Consider the following 18,659-nt stretch of genomic DNA (forward strand, 5'->3'; position numbering starts at 1 on the left):
TGTGTGTCTCTATACAGAGGAGCTGGTGAGCCGGTACACCACCGAGCTGCAGAACCCTGAGGTGCTGACCCGCTGTGGCTGTGCCCTGGCGCTGGGAGCTCTGCCCCGCTTCATGCTCCAACACAAACTGCAGCAGGTACATTTCCATTGGACAGACAAGACAGACCCGCACTGTTACTGTACAGACCGACAGACAGACCCGCACTGTTACTGTACATACAGGTGTGTCGTGTGTACATGGGGGTCCTGTGCCGGGGGGGTGTTTTAATGTGTGTCTTTTGCTGCACAGGTGCTGCAGGGCCTCCAGAAGGCCTGCCGAATCTCGGACCGGGACGTGAGCTTCGCAGAGGCCAGAAGAGACGCCCTGAGAGCCATTTCACAGTTAGTATGAGCTGCTCCCTAATCTCGCTTTTCATCTGCTGTGTCTGAGTGTTAAAACAGACGCCTGCAGCGCAGTGTGGTGTGCTAAAACAAACAGGGGAAAAACAAAAACACGCACGCCTTCTGTAACCTGCTGTGCACAAAGGGCACTACCTGAATTTCCTGTATTCGGTCATGTCTCTGCTGAGCCCTGAAACCTCACTTGACACAGGCTCAACCGCCAGGGATTAGCAGCCTATTGGGTTACATCAGAGGTCAGAGGTTAATGTGACAAGCCCTCGCCTGGCGTCTCTCTGGAGCTCTAAAGCAGGCGAGTGGATCCAGAAGGACTCTGATAGCGCTTTTCCAGCAACATGGTGCCCGTGCCGGTTCAGAGATGGTGCCTAATCTGGAACCGTTCCGTGCTTTTCCACCACAAAAAAAAAAATGGTTCCCGGCCAGCACGGAGCCGCTTTTGTGAGCACCAAAAACGTGCTGGTTTGGAACCAAGGGGAAAAGTTGTCTCCACAAAAAGTAATTTGCTGGAGTTCAACCGCCATTTTTAAAATGCCAGCAGAGACACAAGCAGTGAGGAGAGTTTTGATTAAAAATGTGCAAAATCAGCAGCAAACAGTGGTCTGTTCAATAAAGAGACACTTTAGTAACAATATGATCTCACCAGGTCCACTAACTAGTAAGGAGTTGGCAAATGGCAGCAATGAGATACGACTGAGCGCAGCTTCTATGAAAGGAAAGAAGTGTTACAGCAATATTATGATGATGGAGAGTTAATGGGACAGATTGGACAGAAATGTAATATTGTTTTTTAATGAACTGGTCCTTAACTGGACAGTTTCTTCCGCCACTGGCACAAATTAGGTGTTATGCCAAATTCAGTGCCCCCTATGAATAATGTGTCCCTGGTTGGTTTATGCATTATTCATACATTCATTTTCTTAGCACAGGGCGAATTACACAAAACATACATATTTTACAGTAAGAGAAGATCAAATACACAATAACTTCTGTGCTGATGAGTGCAACTTCTAACTACGTATGTATATACAGATTGATAATCACAATGTACATGGAATACTTGCGTCCTAAAAGTGTAACTAATTTAAACACCGGAAGAAACACAATTTACATTGTTGTTGCTGCTGTATTTCAACAATTGCACAAACACAATCACTGCCGTGCAGAAGCACTGAACTCGCTCTGTTCGCAGCAGAGCTGTTACAGTGATGCGCTTTGCACAGCGAGCGAGCAAGCAATCACACACCAGCAGAGTGGTGACAATTTATTACTATTATTATGTATTTCTTAGCAGACACCCATATCCAGGGCGACTTTCAAAACATAAGAGCATTGTGGCGGTGTCTGGCAACAGGGACAATGCAACAATGATTTGGGACCATCATCCCAGACTTCATCAATAAGCACAATTTCCCATCAAACCATTAACATCACCTGAGATCGTCCGACAGTTTATTGATCTGCCCAAAACAGCCGCATCCATAATCTATAGGCTAGCCTACAGTCAGTGTTTTTTAAACAAGAATAAAAGTAAAAATACGCCACAAAAAGAATGAAAATGTATCCACTCATACAAAGTATATTCATAATGAACTGTGTGCGCGGTGACGAATGCATGTTAACTCTATCTTGTATTTTATTCAATACAGTAAAAGTGTCTGAAATAGCGAATCGGTGTAAATCCCTTAATGCATAAACCCCAGTGTTTCCACCTGTGGACAATTTCCTATGAACAAGGGAAGGATAAATAGTGTTCAATTTAATGTTTTATATAGGCTGTATTTTATGATTGTGATTATGAATGTGGAATTAATCTAGCATTTGAATTCCATGTATTATCTTAAGATCTTCGTAATGAAGGAATGAAGGGGAAAACACATTATTTTGTGTCAACGTATAAACAAATAAAAGGCTGACTTATCTTAACATATTCATATAGTTGTATTTTCGTTTCTGCTCGTCTACATGTGATCTCGCTTTTTTTTTTTTTTTACAGTGTATCTGTGCTGTGTGTAGACGCTGAATGAGTTTAATTTTGATGGTTAAATAGGGTTTCAAAGACGCAGTCCTCCATGGTGCTGATTATTATTGCTGTGTGTTTTTTCGACTTCTACTCTGTGCTTGGGAACGCCCACATCCAGTGACATCAGCGTTTGGTTGCCAAACCGGTGGAAATGCAGGCCGGTTCGCAAAAAGTTCAGCTGGTTCCCAGGCCGAGCACCAGCTCAATCACCAGCACCGGCGCCATGCCGGTGGAAAAGCGCTATGAGCTGGCTGTAGTGAATGGGACCAGCTCTGAATACATTTCTGCTTCAGTTATACTGCGGTTCCACAAAACTGGGGATGGAAAAAGAGCTGCTACACCTGCCAAGCTTTCCCTGTCGTCTCTGGACCCTCTTCACTCACCTCGGTCACCGGAGATGGCTTCCGCTGGATCTGATTTCCTATTTCTTCTTGTTCCTTCTTTCCCAGGGTCAGTGCCACAGTGGGGGTGTCAATGCAGGGCTCCCCAGACTCTGTGCTGTGTGCCGCCAATGTGCCCGAGATATATAGCGCCCTGCTGGACTGCATGGGCGACTACACTACGGACAGCCGCGGAGATGTGGGAGCATGGTAAGACAGTCTGTGTCTGTGTCTGTGTTCCCAAAAGCTGCACATTCTGAGCCTCACCCCGGCAATCAGTCTGGGGGGGTTAGAAAGCACAGCACACTGGTTGAAGTTTGAATCTGTGACCACAAAACTGTTCTCTTCCTCCTAAAACAGTGTATGAAAAGTGGGCTATTGCTGCCCCCCTCCAGTACCCCCACCTCCAGTGTGACTCCCCCCCCAGTGCCATGCAGCTCTGCTTCACCCCAGATCTCGCAGAATGCAGTCAGACGGACTGTTCTCTGGCCCTGCGGCACTGCTGCTGTTAAGCGTGGCTCCAAGCGCTGTTTGCCCTGGAATGCAGTACGATGAACAAAGCAAGCTGTCTTGTCATGGGAGCTGGCGATGGCGCTAATGGCAGCGATTCTGCCTCCGCGATGCCGAGCAGCTCGGGGGGGAGGATTCCAGTCACACTGAAAGGAGGAAATGGGTGCAGCCAGCTCTCCTGACTGAATGAAAATGCTTCATAGTTTAATTCCGCTGAACAGACGTGGGTTAAGCTCAGTGAAGATGAGTGCAGCCTGGTCTCTCAGGTCCCGCTCTCTCGTCCTCCTGGGCTGCAGTCTTTCACAGTGTTTGACAACAACCCTGTACATCAACTGTCTACAACAATCGCCACACAACAAAAGTATAGTTGTCTAACTGATGATAGAATAACTGGGTTCATTAACTAACTGAGGGTCTGATTGACTTGAAAACCTGAAGTGGGTAGGTGTCTCCACAAATAATAGTAGTTATTAGAAGATGACAAACTGGTTCTACCCTGTGGCGCTCCTGTGTAAAAGGCTGACATTTGGATACTGGACAAATATGATAAATGATCTGGTTGCAGCTGAATCATAAACATAACCTAAAATATATAGGCAGATGGTGGTTGAGACGCCATCACTGTGGGTGGCTGTGATGTGGCGGTTGTGTAGGTATTGTTGTGAATCTCCATGGCTATGCTCAATGGAGCTGCTCCTCGATCCCCTTTTCAGACTCAAGTGCTGATTGTCGTGTCTATAGGCAGTGATTGATGAGCGCTGCCACCACAGCACCCAGCGTCACACCTGGAAAAACAGGTCCTGACTGAGAGCGTTTACAGAGGAAGTTTCTCATTTGTCTCTTTCACACAAACAATGACACCTTCTTGTGGATGGATTGTGCTGCGTTTGCGTTGCCAGCACCTTGTGGAGGTGGTCACTGCATTGACCAGCGCTGATGTTGGGTCGGGAGCTGTGTTGGTGGAGTTTCTCTGCAGTTCCTGTACAGTTTCTACAAGTGCATGTTTCGGTGTCTAGCTGTACTGTACTGTTGCCTTTTGAAAAGAAGAATGATGCTAATTGTGCAAACTCCTCTCTCTATCTCTCTCCCTCCCTCCCTCCCTCCCTCACTCCATACCTCCCACGCTCTCTCTCTCCCTCCCTCCTCTCTCTGTCCCTCCCTCCAGGGTGCGGGAGGCTGCGATGACCAGCCTGATGGAGGTGACGTTCCTCCTGGTGAGGAGTGACCCAGGGCTGCTCTCTCCTGACATGTGGGTGTCTCCTCTCTGGCAGTAGGGTTGCTGTGCGTTGTCCGCCAGGCTCAGTCTCAGTCTCTGCCTCACACTGGTGTCTCCCTTCAGTTGCAGCCGCATGTTGTGCAGCCTGGTCCAGCAGGCGGCGGAGAAGATCGACCGATACCGTGCCCACGCTGGCTCCGTGTTCCTGCGCATTCTGCACTGCCAGGACCCCCCCGTCCCTCACATCCCCCACCGGGAGGAGCTGCTCAGCATCTTCCCCAGGTTTGTGTCCTCTCTCTTTGGGACAGCGGAGACCATTTCACTGTCTTTGTGTTTGTTTGTCTGAGCCTCAAACTTTATTCTGCACTGGTTTAAAAAGTCCCTGATCACTGGACACTGTTGGGACGTGGGGACTCGTGTCCCTGATAGCTTTCAAAGAGCATGAACCAGAGCCCTTACAGACACAGTGCTTTTAGTGAGTGCCTTGGAACAGCGCGGATAAAAGTGTGGTTGTTTTCCTGGGTGACGTCTGCTCAGGGAGTAATCATGAAATAACTTGGGTGGTCACATTTTATGAGATTAGATGGAGATAAACTGCATCGGCAATTAAGAAATTACAACCTGCAGATGTTATGGGCCCTAATGACTGGTTTTAACATGACGGCATCTCTCAGTGACTTCACACAATAACCGCACAGCAAGAATATTGCTCCTAGAGACGCAGGCAGAGGAGCATCATCGCAGTATCGGTCTTAAATGCTGAGATGCAAAAAACACATTTAATTTTTATCTGACATTTTGCCTTTGTGTGTGTGTGTGTGTGTGTGTGGTACTTTGACATTGTGTGTCTGTATGCGTGTGTGTTAATCTGACACTGTATGCGTGTGTGTGTGTCCTGCTCTGACTGTGTTGTGTTGCAGTGATGGCGCGGAGACCCTGAACTGGAACGCCCCGTCGCAGGCCTTCCCCCATGTGACACAGCTGCTGCGCCTGCCTGCCTACCAGTACCGCACCCTGCTGGGGCTCTGTGTCTCTGTGGGGGGGCTCACCGAGTCCACGGTACGAACACGGGGGGGTTCAATGTGGAACAGACGCTTTACAAAAGAGCAATAATACAGGACAGATCAAAATATAATTAAAATTACAAGTTCAAAATTACACAAGTGCATACAGTGAGGGAAAAAAGTATTTGATCGCTTGCTGATTTTGTACGTTTGCCCACTGACAAAGAAATGATCAGTCTATAATTTTAATGGTAGGTGTATTTTAACAGTGAGAGACAGAATAACAACAAAAAAATCCAGGAAAACGCATTTCAAAAAAGTTATAAATTGATTTGCATTTTAATGAGGGACATAAATATTTGACCCCTTCGACTTAGTACTTGGTGGCAAAACCCTTGTTGACAATCACAGAGGTCAGACGTTTCTTGTAGTTGGCCACCAGGTTTGCACACATCTCAGGAGGGATTTTGTCCCACTCCTCTTTGCAGATCCCCTCCAAGTCATTAAGGTTTCGAGGCTGACGTTTGGCAACTTGAACCTTCAGCTCCCTCCACAGATTTTCTATGGGATTAAGGTCTGGAGACTGGCTAAGCCACTCCAGGACCTTAATGTGCTTCTTCTTGAGCCACTCCTTTGTTTGCCTTGGCTGTGTGTTTTGGGTCATTGTCATGCTGGAATACCCATCCACGACCCATTTTCAATGCCCTGGCTGAGGGAAGGAGGTTCTCACCCAAGATTTGACGGTACATGGCCCCGTCCATCGTCCCTTTGATGCGGTGCAGTTGTCCTGTCCCCTTAGCAGAAAAACACCCCCAAAGCATAATGTTTCCACCTCCATGTTTGACGGTGGGGATGGTGTTCTTGGGGTCTTTCCTCCTCCTCCAAACACAGCGAGTTGAGTTGATGCCAAAGAGCTTGATTTTGGTCTCATCTGACCACAACACTTTCACCCAGTTCTCCTCTGAATCATTCAGATGTTCATTGGCAAACTTCAGACGGGCCTGTACATGTGCTTTCTTGAGCAGGGGGACCTTGCGGGCGCTGCAGGATTTCAGTCCTTCACGGCGTACTGTGTTACCAATTGTTTTCTTGGTGACTATGGTCCCAGCTGCCTTGAGATCATTAAGAAGATCCTCCCGTGTAGTTCTGGGCTGATTCCTCACCGTTCTCATGATCATTATAACTCCACGAGGTGAGATCTTGCATGGAGCCCCAGACCGAGGGAGACTGACAGTTATTTTGTGTTTCTTCCATTTGCGAATAATCGTACCAACTGTTGTCACCTTCTCAACAAGCTGCTTGGCGATGGTCTTGTAGCCCATTCCAGCCTTGTGTAGGTCTACAATCTTGTCCCTGACATCCTTGGACAGCTCTTTGGTCTTGGCCATGGTGGAGAGTTTGGAATCTGATTGATTGATTGCTTCTGTGGACAGGTGTCTTTTATACAGGTAACGATCTGAGATTAGGAGCACTCCCTTTAAGAGAGTGCTCCTAATCTCAGCTCGTTACCTGTATAAAAGACACCTGGGAGCCAGAAATCTTGCTGATTGATAGGGTATCAAATACTTATTTCCCTCATTAACATGCAAATCAATTTATAACTTTTTTGAAATGCGTTTTTCTGGATTTTTTTGTTGTTATTCTGTCTCTCACTGTTAAAATACACCTACCATTAAAATTATAGACTGATCATTTCTTTGTCAGTGGGCAAACATACAAAATCAGCAGGGGATCAAATACTTTTTTCCCTCACTGTAAGAATGTACAGTTAATACAAGTCCTACATCCTAGATTTGTGAGCTAATAATTGCAGACAAGATGTGAAGTCCTAGTTAAGAGCTCAGTGGAAGGGGACATAAGGGTAAACAACATAAATAATACAAGTACTAGCAATGTAAAAGCAATTAAATGAAACAATGAAAACGTTATATAAGTGCAGTTTAACAGGAGAGCTGAGCCACACGGGAATAAACTACTAAATTACAGGTACAGTCTGAATAGGTGCGTCTTTTGTAATCGCCAGATTACATGGAAGACATGGCAGGCAGGGAATCTAGTGGTGAATCAACACAGATATCCACAACACCCCTAAACACCATGGCTGTAATCCCACGGACAGCAGTAGTTGTTCCAAAAGTGAGATGTGATCTGATTCTGCTGTTTAGGCTCCACTAGATGGCAGTGTTCAGCCAGGGATCAGACTCTGGGGTGGGAGGCAGCCAGGAGCTCTGAAAGAAGCCCTGACTTCCATGTTAGCAAGTCCTTCAGAGCTGGACACCAGAGAGCCAACCACTCAAGCCCTGGTCACACTGACACTCACAGACTCTCATACATACTATCACACTGACACACTCATACACACAGTGACACACACACTCACACACACATTCACCCACACACTCACACATTCACGCTGACACTCGCACACTCTCTCTGATGGACACACAGACATTTCAAAGGATAAACTAGTGTAACAGGAAAATGTGATTATTCTCCAAGATCAGAAAAACAAAAATCGCTGAAAATAATTTAAGAAAAATAATTGAATGTGTTTTGAAGAAAACTGCAGTATACTGTGGAGTGAATTACAGGGCTGGTTTGAGCCATGAAAGACTTGTGGCACCATGCCTGTGAATAATTTTTAATTGTGCAGAAACACAGTACTTCCGCGATGGCTGCCCGTGTTGTTCTGCTCCGAGTTCAGTGTGAATTACTGAACAGAGGTCAGAGAAGTTCCAGGAAATGTTTTGGCAGGAGGCTTGAAGGAGCGCAGAGCTGATTGTGATGAAGTCGGCATCACGTTTCTTTCAGGGTGTGCGTAACAGATGAGTGTGGAACAGGACCAACCTCCAGGGAGCAAATACAGACATTGAACCAGCCATGTGATGGTGCGGGTCTCTCATTGAAAGAGCGCTTTAAACTCTGCACGTTATTATTAGAAGAAGCTGTTCACTAAACGCACCTCTTCTTGAGGGGCAGAAGCGACTCTCCGCGCACACAGGGTTGTGCTTGGCAGGGGAACAGTCGAGGCACAGAGGTACCTAGCTGGCTGGGCTCCACTGAAAAAGCAAACACTTCTGCTGATTAAGTGCAGGATGAAGGAAGCCGAACACCTATTCTCATTTCAAAGGCGTTTACTGTGTCATCGGATATCTGGGCCCGGATCATCACCAGGGCTTGTGTGGGGGGGTGAAGGCGGAGAGAAAGCTCAGGCTTTATGATCTTTTCTTGAAGTCATTAATCCCTTAGTTTAGCTTCCAATGAAAAATATTCTCTACCTCCCTGTGAGTATATCAGTTATAATATAACATCTAAACAAATACAGTGTCATGAAAAAGTACTTCCTGATTTCCTCACTTTTTGCATATTTGTCACACTGTATGGTTTCAGATCTCCATACAAAATGTAATATAAGACGAAGAGAACCCAAGTAAACACAAAATTCAGTTTTTAAATTATAATTTTATTTATTTAAGGAAAAAAGTTATCCAACACCAACTGGCCCTGTGTGAAAAATTAATTGCCCCCTTAGTTACTCCGTTAACCCATTAACCAAATTTAAATGATCATTGGATTAAATTAGAGCAGACACACCCAGGCTTGATTACTGGCAGCCCTGTTGAATCTAAACATGACTTATATAGAACCTTACCATCAATGTGAAGTCGGCTACAAGGTCTCAACAAGCAGCACACTATGCCACGATCAAAAGAAATTCAGGAATAGATGAGAAAAAAAGTTGTCAATATGTATCATTTTGGAAAGGGTTATAAAGCCATTTCCAACGCTCTGGGACTCCAGCGAACCACAGTGAGCCATTATCTCCAAATGGAGAAAACTTGAAACAGTGGTGAATCTTTCCAGGAGTGGCTGGCCTACCAAAATTTCTCCAAGGGCGCAGCGACAACTCATCCAGGGAGTCACAAAAACACCCAGGACAACCCAGGTCAGCATTCATGATTCGACAATAAGAGAGACTGGGCAAAAATGGAATTCATGGGAGAATTGCAAGGTGCAAACCACTGCTGACTAAGAGAAACGTTAGTGTTCATCTCACATTTGCAAAAAAGCACAATGATGACCCCCAAGACTTTTGGGATAATGTTCTGTGGACAGACGCGGGTCCCATGCTCTCTAACAGAAAATTCTGAAGGAGAATTTCCGGTCATCAGTCCGTGATCTGAAACTGAAGCGTAATTGGGTTATACAGCAGGACAATGGTCCAAAACACAAAAGTAAGTCCACCTCAGAATGGTTAAAAATAAACAAAATTAGGGTTTTGAAGTGGCCTAGTCAAATTCCTTACTTGAACCCCATCGAGATGCTGTGGCAGAACCTTAAATGAGCAGTTCATGCTCGAAAACCCTCCAATGACACTGAATTACAGCAATTCTGCAAAGAAGAGTGGACCAAAATTCCTCCACAGCGATGTGAAAGTCTGATCTCCAATTATAGGAAGTGTTTGGTTCCAGTTGTTGCTGCTAAAGGTGGCGCAAACAGTTATTAAGTTCTGGGGGGCAGTTACTTTTTCACACGGGGCTAGTTGGTGTTGAATAACTTTTTTCCTTAAATACATTAAATTATCATTTAAAAACTGAATTTTGTGTTTACTTGGGTTCTCTTCTTATATTGCATTTTGTATGGAGATCTGAAACCATTCACTGTGACAAATATGCAAAAATTGAGGAAATCAGGAAGGCGGCAAATACTTTTTCACTGCACTGTATACAATGCATTTTCACTGGGGCAACAATGAAGCTAGACAGTCCAGCACTGGTTCTTACCATGTCCTATTGCAGTGACTCTAGTTTGACAGGTCTGTGTGAGAGTACTGGGGCTCTGTCAGGGAGCAGGACCTCTGTCCTCTTCCTGGCGCTGAGAGAGGCCTGAGGATGCCTTGCGCTCACTGGGAGCCGAGACTGGCCACAGCTTGGACTGCTTTGTTCTGTGCAGAGGAGGTTTCATTACCTGCTGTCTTTGAGGCTATCACTTAAAGCCATTATTTTAAAAGATATTTCAGTTAGCAGGTCCCTAATTTGTGAGTTAACAGTGCTGCACAGTTCACAGTCAAGAATAAATAGTTGGTTTCCATTGGCCAAGTTCCTCCCACGCTTTGTGTGGACCTGCTAAGAGTACAGAACTCAATAGTCTTGCTGTGAATTTAAAAGACTGCCATTATTTCAAATTGACTGCCATCTAAATAGGGTGCGAGTTACAGTGCTGTTGCTGAGGCTGCAGCTCGGAGACAGGAAGCTGCGAATCGGCAGCGGCCCGGTGCTTTGTTGTCGTGCCAGAGAGGACCGGGCACTCAGCCAGGGCCAGTGCGCTGTGAGCAGCCATGGTGCCAGTCATGGCCCAGACAGCCCTGTGCTCAGACAGGCTTGAGAAACGCAGCGCATCTCTGCCGCAGTAATGGCACATTCTCACTGCGCTGTGTATTGCAGTGGGTCAGGGCTATTACAGGAATTGGTTTGGTTTTCTTATAAGATGTTCTTTGAGCCGTCGAGCTGGTGTTGATTGACACCTGGCCCCTTCGTAGGTGACATCATGATGCCAGGTGGCAAATTAGAGCACTTATTCTGACAGCCAACAAATTGGCCTTCAGTTGCAATTACTGACTTCCCCTCCAGCCAGATGCACGATGGCAGTTTGGCTATCAGCTTTGTTCGAGGCACAGTGGTGAGAAGAGGACTCCTGTGCCACGGCACAAAGAGCAGCGCTGTGCAAACAGCCCGTACAGAGACGCAGGCTTCCTCATCCCTGTGCGCTTAGTTTCCCTCAGTTTTTCAACATATTGCAGGAATACAGGTTTCTGGGAGTGCCTTTTCTTCAGACCACTCTTGTCCCCCACAAGGCCTCCTGTGCCCACTGTACAGCCTCTCCCACAGCCTCTCCCTCTCCCTTAGCCTCTAACACAGCCTCACCGTCATATTGTCCCTCAGACTCGCCCTCTTCCCATCCCCAGGCCTCAGGGCTGGCTGTGTGGTTGCAGTGTTGGAGGGTGTTGTGATGGTTCTCCGGGTTTTGCTCACGCTGCTCCCTGGCCCTGCAGGTGCGCTACTCTGCCCAGTCGCTGTTCGACCACCTGAAGGGGATCCAGCAGGACAACGGGGAGATGGTTCATTTTGGGGACACGCTGCTGCAGATCTTCAGGGACAACCTGCACAATGACAGGTGGGTGAGCGCGGCACGAGACGGGGGAACTCTGTGTACACCAGTAAAACACGGTGTAGTTCTGTCTACTGCCTGGACAGGGCCTGTTCACATTAACACTGCTGCCCACAGACACCAGCCAACTCAGCACCACAACACTGCTGCTCACAGACACCAGAAAAGGAGGATCCGGAGGCATCTCTCTGGATCAATACATTTCTCTATCTGTCGCACAATAACAAATCCGGGGTGCTGCCCCTGCGAAGACCTGCCAGACGGTGAAGAGCATGAGTGAGCCGAGCACTGTGGTGTGGAGCAGTGCAGTGTATAACAGTATAGTACATAGCAGTACAGTGGAGAGCAGCCCAGTGCCGGACAGTGAAGGTTTTCTCTGACACTGAAGTGCTGTATCTGATCCCCCAGGGTGTCCATCCCTCTGCTCAAGATGCTGGACCAGATGTTGGCTAACGGCTGTTTTGACATCTTTACAACCGTGGAAAAGTAAGTCTTTTTTGGGATTCTTATGCCTCAGTTCCACTGGCTTAAGCGTCCGTGCCGTGCCGGACCCGTCTCAGAGCTTTTTTTGCAAAACCAGGCCGCTGTGAAGTCCGTCCCTCTGATTGTAAACAGCGTAATTAATACATGTTTCTGTTAAGAGATATTAGGAAGAGCTGGACGTGTAGAGACATTATATTCAGACAAGCATGTTCCCATAAGAATACGTTTCCATGTGCAACAATAATACTAAATAATACATATTTGCTGTTATTATTATCGTCATCATTTGTGCTAGTATATATGTATTTTAAACGGCACAGCGTGACTCCCTTAACTTATTAACTTATTACTTATTACTACAGATTTGTAACTGCAAACAATACTTTTTGCTGAATTATTTGTAATTTACTTATCAGACGTCTTTAACCAGGGCAAGTTACAGTTGAAACAAAATACTCACGTTTCAAGATTATTCATCCAGCTACAATATAGCAGGTTATAATTGAACTAAAGTGTGCACGTTTCAGTCATGGCGTTTATGGACACATTTATTAAACCAGTCCTTAATGTTTTAGAGGGAAACCCAGATCTGCTGTATTTATTTATTCATTAATTTAACTTGTTAACTTGTTAGCACACGTTAACTTAATCATGATCTCCTTCCTACTGACTATCTCTGCGGATTGTCCTGCACACCATTCACAAAACACAGCCTGAAACACCGGCCAGCTGTTCATACAATATTAATAACATCGGCTGCTACAATCCGATTATTATCCTTCAGTTTATTTTAACTAGTCAGGCACTGCACCGGTCCTGTGAAATCACAGTGTTTAATGCACTCGGATATTAACTGTAAGCAGTCATTGTTTCTGTATGTGGATTTCACTCCACGCTGCTAATAAAACTAATTTATTCGTGATCGCACAAGGCACTTGAGATTATATCTTCCGACACAATGTATCTGATCTCTTCCCTGTGTCTTAAGTCAAGCACCCACCTCCGCTCCTGAAAGGGAATCATGTCCTAAGTGGCGGGACGGACACTTACGGACACGTTCAGCACCAGATATTTAACCTCCACAAAACACGGACGCGTCCAGACGGTTAGCCAGTGGAAACACCCGTTTAAGCGTCCGGATGTCAGTGGAAACGGGACAGTATTGACTTCTGGTCAGACTGCAGCTTATAATTAGCAGCTGCTCCTCCGGGTCGGCCCAGACCCAGCAGGGAGAGGGTTGGAGATCAGCTGCAGGCTGCGCTGTGGAGACGCCCCACTCACGCTGTTCCGTCTGGGGGTTAATTTTGCTGTTTCTTCAGCTGTTTTTTGTATTTTTATTTTTACCTGAAGCATTTTAGATTTAGTTTTCAATAGGCTGTGCTGAATTGCCAAGTATATTAAACAGTTCTAAGCAGTGGTCTTGTCTGAGGAGCCCCCCTATTTGTTCTGCAATATTGGTGTTGATACAAGTGAATGTCTCCCAGGAAAAGACTTACCTGTTACATCCAACTTCATTTAAACTCTATGGTAAGGCACTGCTTCCCAATGTTAAGCTGCATCCCTGAACTAATCTTTCAAATGGAGGGAAGTTAAAACTCCAGACAGATTTGAAATTGCACACTTTCCTTCTGTGAACTTCCCTGCTGCCCCCAACCTCGGCACAGAACCAGCCATGGCTCTCCAGATGCCCTGGACCGCTCCCTAGACTCGGTCACATCTGACACCCCTTGGGTACAGCGAGTGGGGCAACGTTGACACTCATAGCCCCAAGCCTGTCCACTGATCTCTGTTCCCCAGAGATCCCCCTGTTTTCACTGGCTCTGAAGCAGGGCCTGCGGTTTGCCCCTTTGCCATGAGAGGGGCCGGCCATTTGATACGTATTGAAAGGAGCCGGCCAGACCCAGTCATATGGGCAGTGCATGGCGGACAGCCGGCAGTCCGCAGGGTCTGTGAGCACAGCGCCTCTTGCTAAAGTGATTCCAGACGTGAGGCTGAACAGCCTCTTTGTGCTGCGTTGTGGGCGCATATCAACAGTGTCAAAGCCGTTTAAAATCCCAGGTAATGTGGCAGTTTCGAAATGCTCTGCTCTGAATAAACAGAATTAGTCTAACTGTGGTGTGCGTTTCAGAGACCAGGAAAAAAAAAAGTTTTCTTTTTCATTTCAAAGTAAGTAAGATCTTTGCTGCCATGTGGAATCCATTAGCAGATATAATCGGGGAGTGTAGGAGGTGACTGGAGACAGTGAAACAGTCATGTCTCAATGCATTGTTAATAGAGACAAGATTGCGAGTAAATTAACAAGTTCCTGAAAATCACTTTGTTGTCGAAGAACTTCAGTAAAAACAGGTTGTGTGACAAAAGGCCCGAACACACGTGCTCTGCGTGTCGAGGGCAAACCCAAGGATCTGGAGTGGGGTTTTGTCGGAAGAGACTTTATTTTGTTTCTGCTGTTGAGAAACAAACCACCCTGCCTGATGGACTGGGCCTGGACTGGTTGGTGCTGCTGTGATCCCAGTCTAGCAAGGTGGTCAGGGCGTCTCACCTGGTCCTTCACACGTCCGCTCTGCTGTGTTGCTCACCTGCGGGTGGAAACTCCTCTGTGTCTCTCGTCTCAGTCACAGGTTCTGCGTGGAGCTGCTAGCACTCTGTAAAGACGAGATCAAGAAGTCCAAGGACATCCAGAAGCTCCGATCCAGCATCTCTGTGTGAGTGTTTCCTCAGACAGCCCATAACGCTGACCTGTGTTTCACTGAGCTGGCTCTCTTACACAGCCAGACAGAGGACAGAGGATCACTGTGGCAGCTCAGATTAGAGGAGTGGTCAGCTGCTCACACAACACACACACACACACAACACAGACATGCACACACAGCCCAGTAACACGCCGGTGTGCTGTTAATGAGTCTCTGCCCGACACAGGAACAGGGCAGCGTTCCCGGCAGCATTTGACACAGAGGGGTGTCGGGGGATTTGTATTGCAAGATGTGGGAAGACCAGCTTGTGATGGTTGTGATTGTGAGGGTGGCTGCATATTGTGATTGTGCGTGTCCTCAGGTTCTGTGGGCTGATCCAGTTCCCGGGCGACGTCAGGAAAAAGGTTCTGTTCCAGCTGATGCTGCTGCTGTGCCACCCGTTCCCCGTGGTGAGTGGAGCCCCTGCGCCACCCAGTCTGTTACTGTCATTGTTATTATTAGCAGAGTGAAAGGCTGCCCCAGCACTGACTGCCCCCCCACCTCTCTCTGCAGGTCCGTAAGACGACAGCCAGCCAGGTGTACGAGATGCTGCTGACCTATGATGATGTCATTGACCTCGCTGTGCTGGACGATGTCATGGCCCTGCTGAGCGACATCAACTGGTGAGTGACTGGCAGCGGGGGGCACAGGGACAGACCAACTGGATAGTGGCGGGAGGGACAGGGCAGTGCACTGGGTGCCATTTGCTCTGATTGACAGGCTCAGTTGATTGTGGCTCCACCAGGTGAGGTTTCCTCTGGGTTCCTCTGTGAGGCCGACCTGTGACACTTTCATTGTGTTCGGCTGTCTATTCAGGCTGTGTGGAGCTGTACATTTCACATCCTCATGTTGCTGTCTTTGTTTCCATTCAGGGAGAGCGATTTGGCCACAGTGCGAACTCACAGGAACCAGCTCTGCGATTTGCTGGGAATCCAAAAGCCCACTGTGGTTACCAAGGTAATGGTCTCAGAGCTGTCACTCAGGAGAGCCCACATCCCTGTTCCCCAGACATCAGAATAGAGCAGTGGGAGGGGCTTCTGCCTGTCACTCTAATTTCCTGCCATAGAAAGAGGAACAAAGAGGGAGAGACGTTCCCATAAGCCCTCACTCCACTCCCAGGCAGCCTGGTTGGCAGGGGGCTTGTTGGCCCAAGATGACCGCCTGTCTCCCACTTCTGCAGCAGGACTGTATGAGAGCATAAACTGAGCTGCTTTATTTATTGTTTTTTAATGACAGATAAATCAATAAATGGACGAATAAACCGATAAGACGCCCTGGCTCTGCTGGTGTACAAACTGTCCCCAGCACAGCCTGAATGGGCTCTGTGTGCAACTCTAATTGAAGCCAGATGCAGGGAGGGCAGCGCGGGGGTCAGTCAGCGCACTCCTCGAGCTCCCGGGGGGCTGCAGCAGCTGGCCCCCCACACAGCCGCTGAGCCCCCGCAGACTCCCAGGACAAACACTGACACCCTGGCAGGACAGAAGCAGACAGCCAGGAGCGCTGCGTTGTAGTGCTGTGTATCTAAAGAGTGTGACTCCAGCGCAAAAGAGCGCAACCTGCTGCCTCCTGTGCTTCCTGTAATATGCAGTGTGTCAAAGATCAGCATCATATTAATGATCATAATATTACACAATAAATAATATTCATGTTTAAATGACTTATGCATCATACTTGCATTATATCTGTTATTGTGACGTGTGCTTCCAGACATACTGAAACTGGTACAGACGTTTTTGCTGATTGTAAAGTGCAGAGTCTTTTCAGACCTGCAGGCCTGAGAGGTGCAGTCAGGGCAGGTGGGACAGTGAAGAGAGATGTTTTTCCCCACAAGTTCAAACCCCAGTGGGTTCTGATTACAGAGGTCACGAGTCCAACACCCTTCTCTGCTTGTCTCTGCAGGGCCCAGCTCCGTGACCAAGACCAGCTGCTGTTGACCGCGCCCTTCGCTGCATCAACCATGCTGTTCAGCCAACTGTCTGTCCTTCTGCCCTTCTCTCCCCCTCTCTCTCGTCTCTCTCTCTCTCTCTCTGTCTGTCGAATAAACAAGATCTACAGAGCCACCTGACTGGTGCATTATACACTAACTGTTTTCTTTAGATTATTCAGTGTTCTGGATTTCAGGCTACTTTAGTTACATCTGTGCACTAATGCAAGGTTGTCTCATGGAAATTTCCTTCCATGGTTGTGTCCTTTTGACCAGAGACAAACTAAGACATGCACAGTTTCCCAACACTGTAGTAAACTGAGCTGGATAGATGAGCTCAAGTCCTATTTCACCCCCCACTCTTTATCCTCTCTCTCTCTCATTGGTGAAATTGCTCTCCATGTAGCTTCTGTAATGTCTTCAGCTGCCTCAGTCTTTGATCCTGCTGTTCACATTGCAATCTTCTGCACAGTTGAATCGCTCTTTGTTTTAAGTATGAAAGGACACATGTGAAAGGTGTGCAGCCCATTCTTGCGCAGAGCTTTTGAAGGCCTGCTTCTTCACAAAGATGACACTGCTGTGCCTGTCCAAGACAGCTTTCTAATCCTGAACACTAGTGGCTCGCTGTGCAGTTCTTTACAGCAATACGAAGTTCGACACGTAGTCTTTTCAGTTTAAACAGGAAGCGGTCCAAATCGCAGAGATGGTTCCTGAACACCAGCGATAGCAGGCAGGAACTGAGAAACTGTGGATGTGCATCAGAATGTGAAAAATAAATTTGTTCTACCCCACATGTGTGTGTCTCTGTGTGTCTCCCTCCCATGGGGGCAGACATGGTTTGTGCACCATCCACCAAGTGGAGTCCAGATTCCTTAGGGAGCGAATCCTCCAGTGCACCCTTAACTGAGTACAAGAGTGTGCTTCTGTGCAGGAGGGTTAAGCTGAATTCCTTGTGTTAAGGGGGAAATGGATATGGATAGGTTAATTAACCAGTAAATTATTGTTGAAATGTATGTTGGTTGGAGTTGCATAGCTAATAAAACTAGTCTAAGACATGATTTCAGTGTGTTTGGAAACCCACAGAGAAAGCGTTCCACTATCTATCCACAGGAAGGTTTGTTATCAATATGACAATGTTCACCTCATCCCCTGAAAGACACACAGGCCCTGAAAGAGACAAATGATCTGGATAAGTTCAGTATAGTCACTGATCAATACTAGAAATTCTCACAGGTATAAACTGCTAGCAAGCGACGCACTGTTCACGGGCAAAACACACATCTGGGAATGAGTGGTGAAGGGTGTCCCATCAAAGGCTTTTCTCGGCTGCCTGTACCTACTCAACTCACTCCAGTGGCTCTGTGACGTCGGTGAAACGTCCCGTGAACTGCAGTGAGGGCAGTTGGGAGCGGTCTGGGACAGTATCGAACTGCACTGCACTGAGGATTGAGTTTGATTCCTCGCCACCAGAGGGCGCAGGGATCTTATTCAATTTAGCCAACCATGCTTTGTTTCTGTATTTGTGTAAACTGTGCTTCATCTATACACTTACATGTCATCATCAGATTTAGCATTCCTAAAATTCCTAAATATATACTGATCAAAAACATTAATGCAACATGTGAAGTATTGGTCCCATGTTTCATGAGCTGAAATGAAAGATCCCAGAAATGTTCCATTCGCACAATAATCTTATTTCTCATTTTGTGCACAAATTTGTTGACATCCCTGTTAGGGAGCATTTCCATTTCTCCAAGATAATCCCTCCACCGGACAGCTGTGGCATATGAGGGAGCGGATTAAGCAGCATGACCATGACACAG

At 47.0% G+C, this 18,659-nt stretch overlaps 1 protein-coding gene across 1 annotated transcript in view; it reads left to right on the top strand.

Annotated features, from left to right (window-relative positions):
- tbcd (tubulin folding cofactor D) overlaps positions 1–17,889 on the top strand; it is a 53,897-nt gene extending 36,008 nt beyond the window's left edge. The window contains exons 27-39 of the mRNA XM_066704134.1: positions 18–136; positions 290–381; positions 2,869–3,009; positions 4,475–4,558; positions 4,649–4,807; positions 5,446–5,584; positions 11,582–11,703; positions 12,106–12,183; positions 14,796–14,885; positions 15,235–15,322; positions 15,426–15,535; positions 15,785–15,869; positions 16,812–17,889. Of these exons, the coding sequence (XP_066560231.1) occupies positions 18–136; positions 290–381; positions 2,869–3,009; positions 4,475–4,558; positions 4,649–4,807; positions 5,446–5,584; positions 11,582–11,703; positions 12,106–12,183; positions 14,796–14,885; positions 15,235–15,322; positions 15,426–15,535; positions 15,785–15,869; positions 16,812–16,826 (1,322 nt within the window). The 3' untranslated portion in view covers positions 16,827–17,889. The remainder of the gene's footprint in view (positions 1–17; positions 137–289; positions 382–2,868; positions 3,010–4,474; positions 4,559–4,648; positions 4,808–5,445; positions 5,585–11,581; positions 11,704–12,105; positions 12,184–14,795; positions 14,886–15,234; positions 15,323–15,425; positions 15,536–15,784; positions 15,870–16,811) is intronic.
- Positions 17,890–18,659: the final 770 nt, after the last annotated feature.

The sequence above is a fragment of the Amia ocellicauda genome, chromosome 5, assembly GCF_036373705.1.
Source record: "Amia ocellicauda isolate fAmiCal2 chromosome 5, fAmiCal2.hap1, whole genome shotgun sequence".
In the NCBI taxonomy this organism is placed as follows: Eukaryota; Metazoa; Chordata; class Actinopteri; order Amiiformes; family Amiidae; genus Amia; species Amia ocellicauda.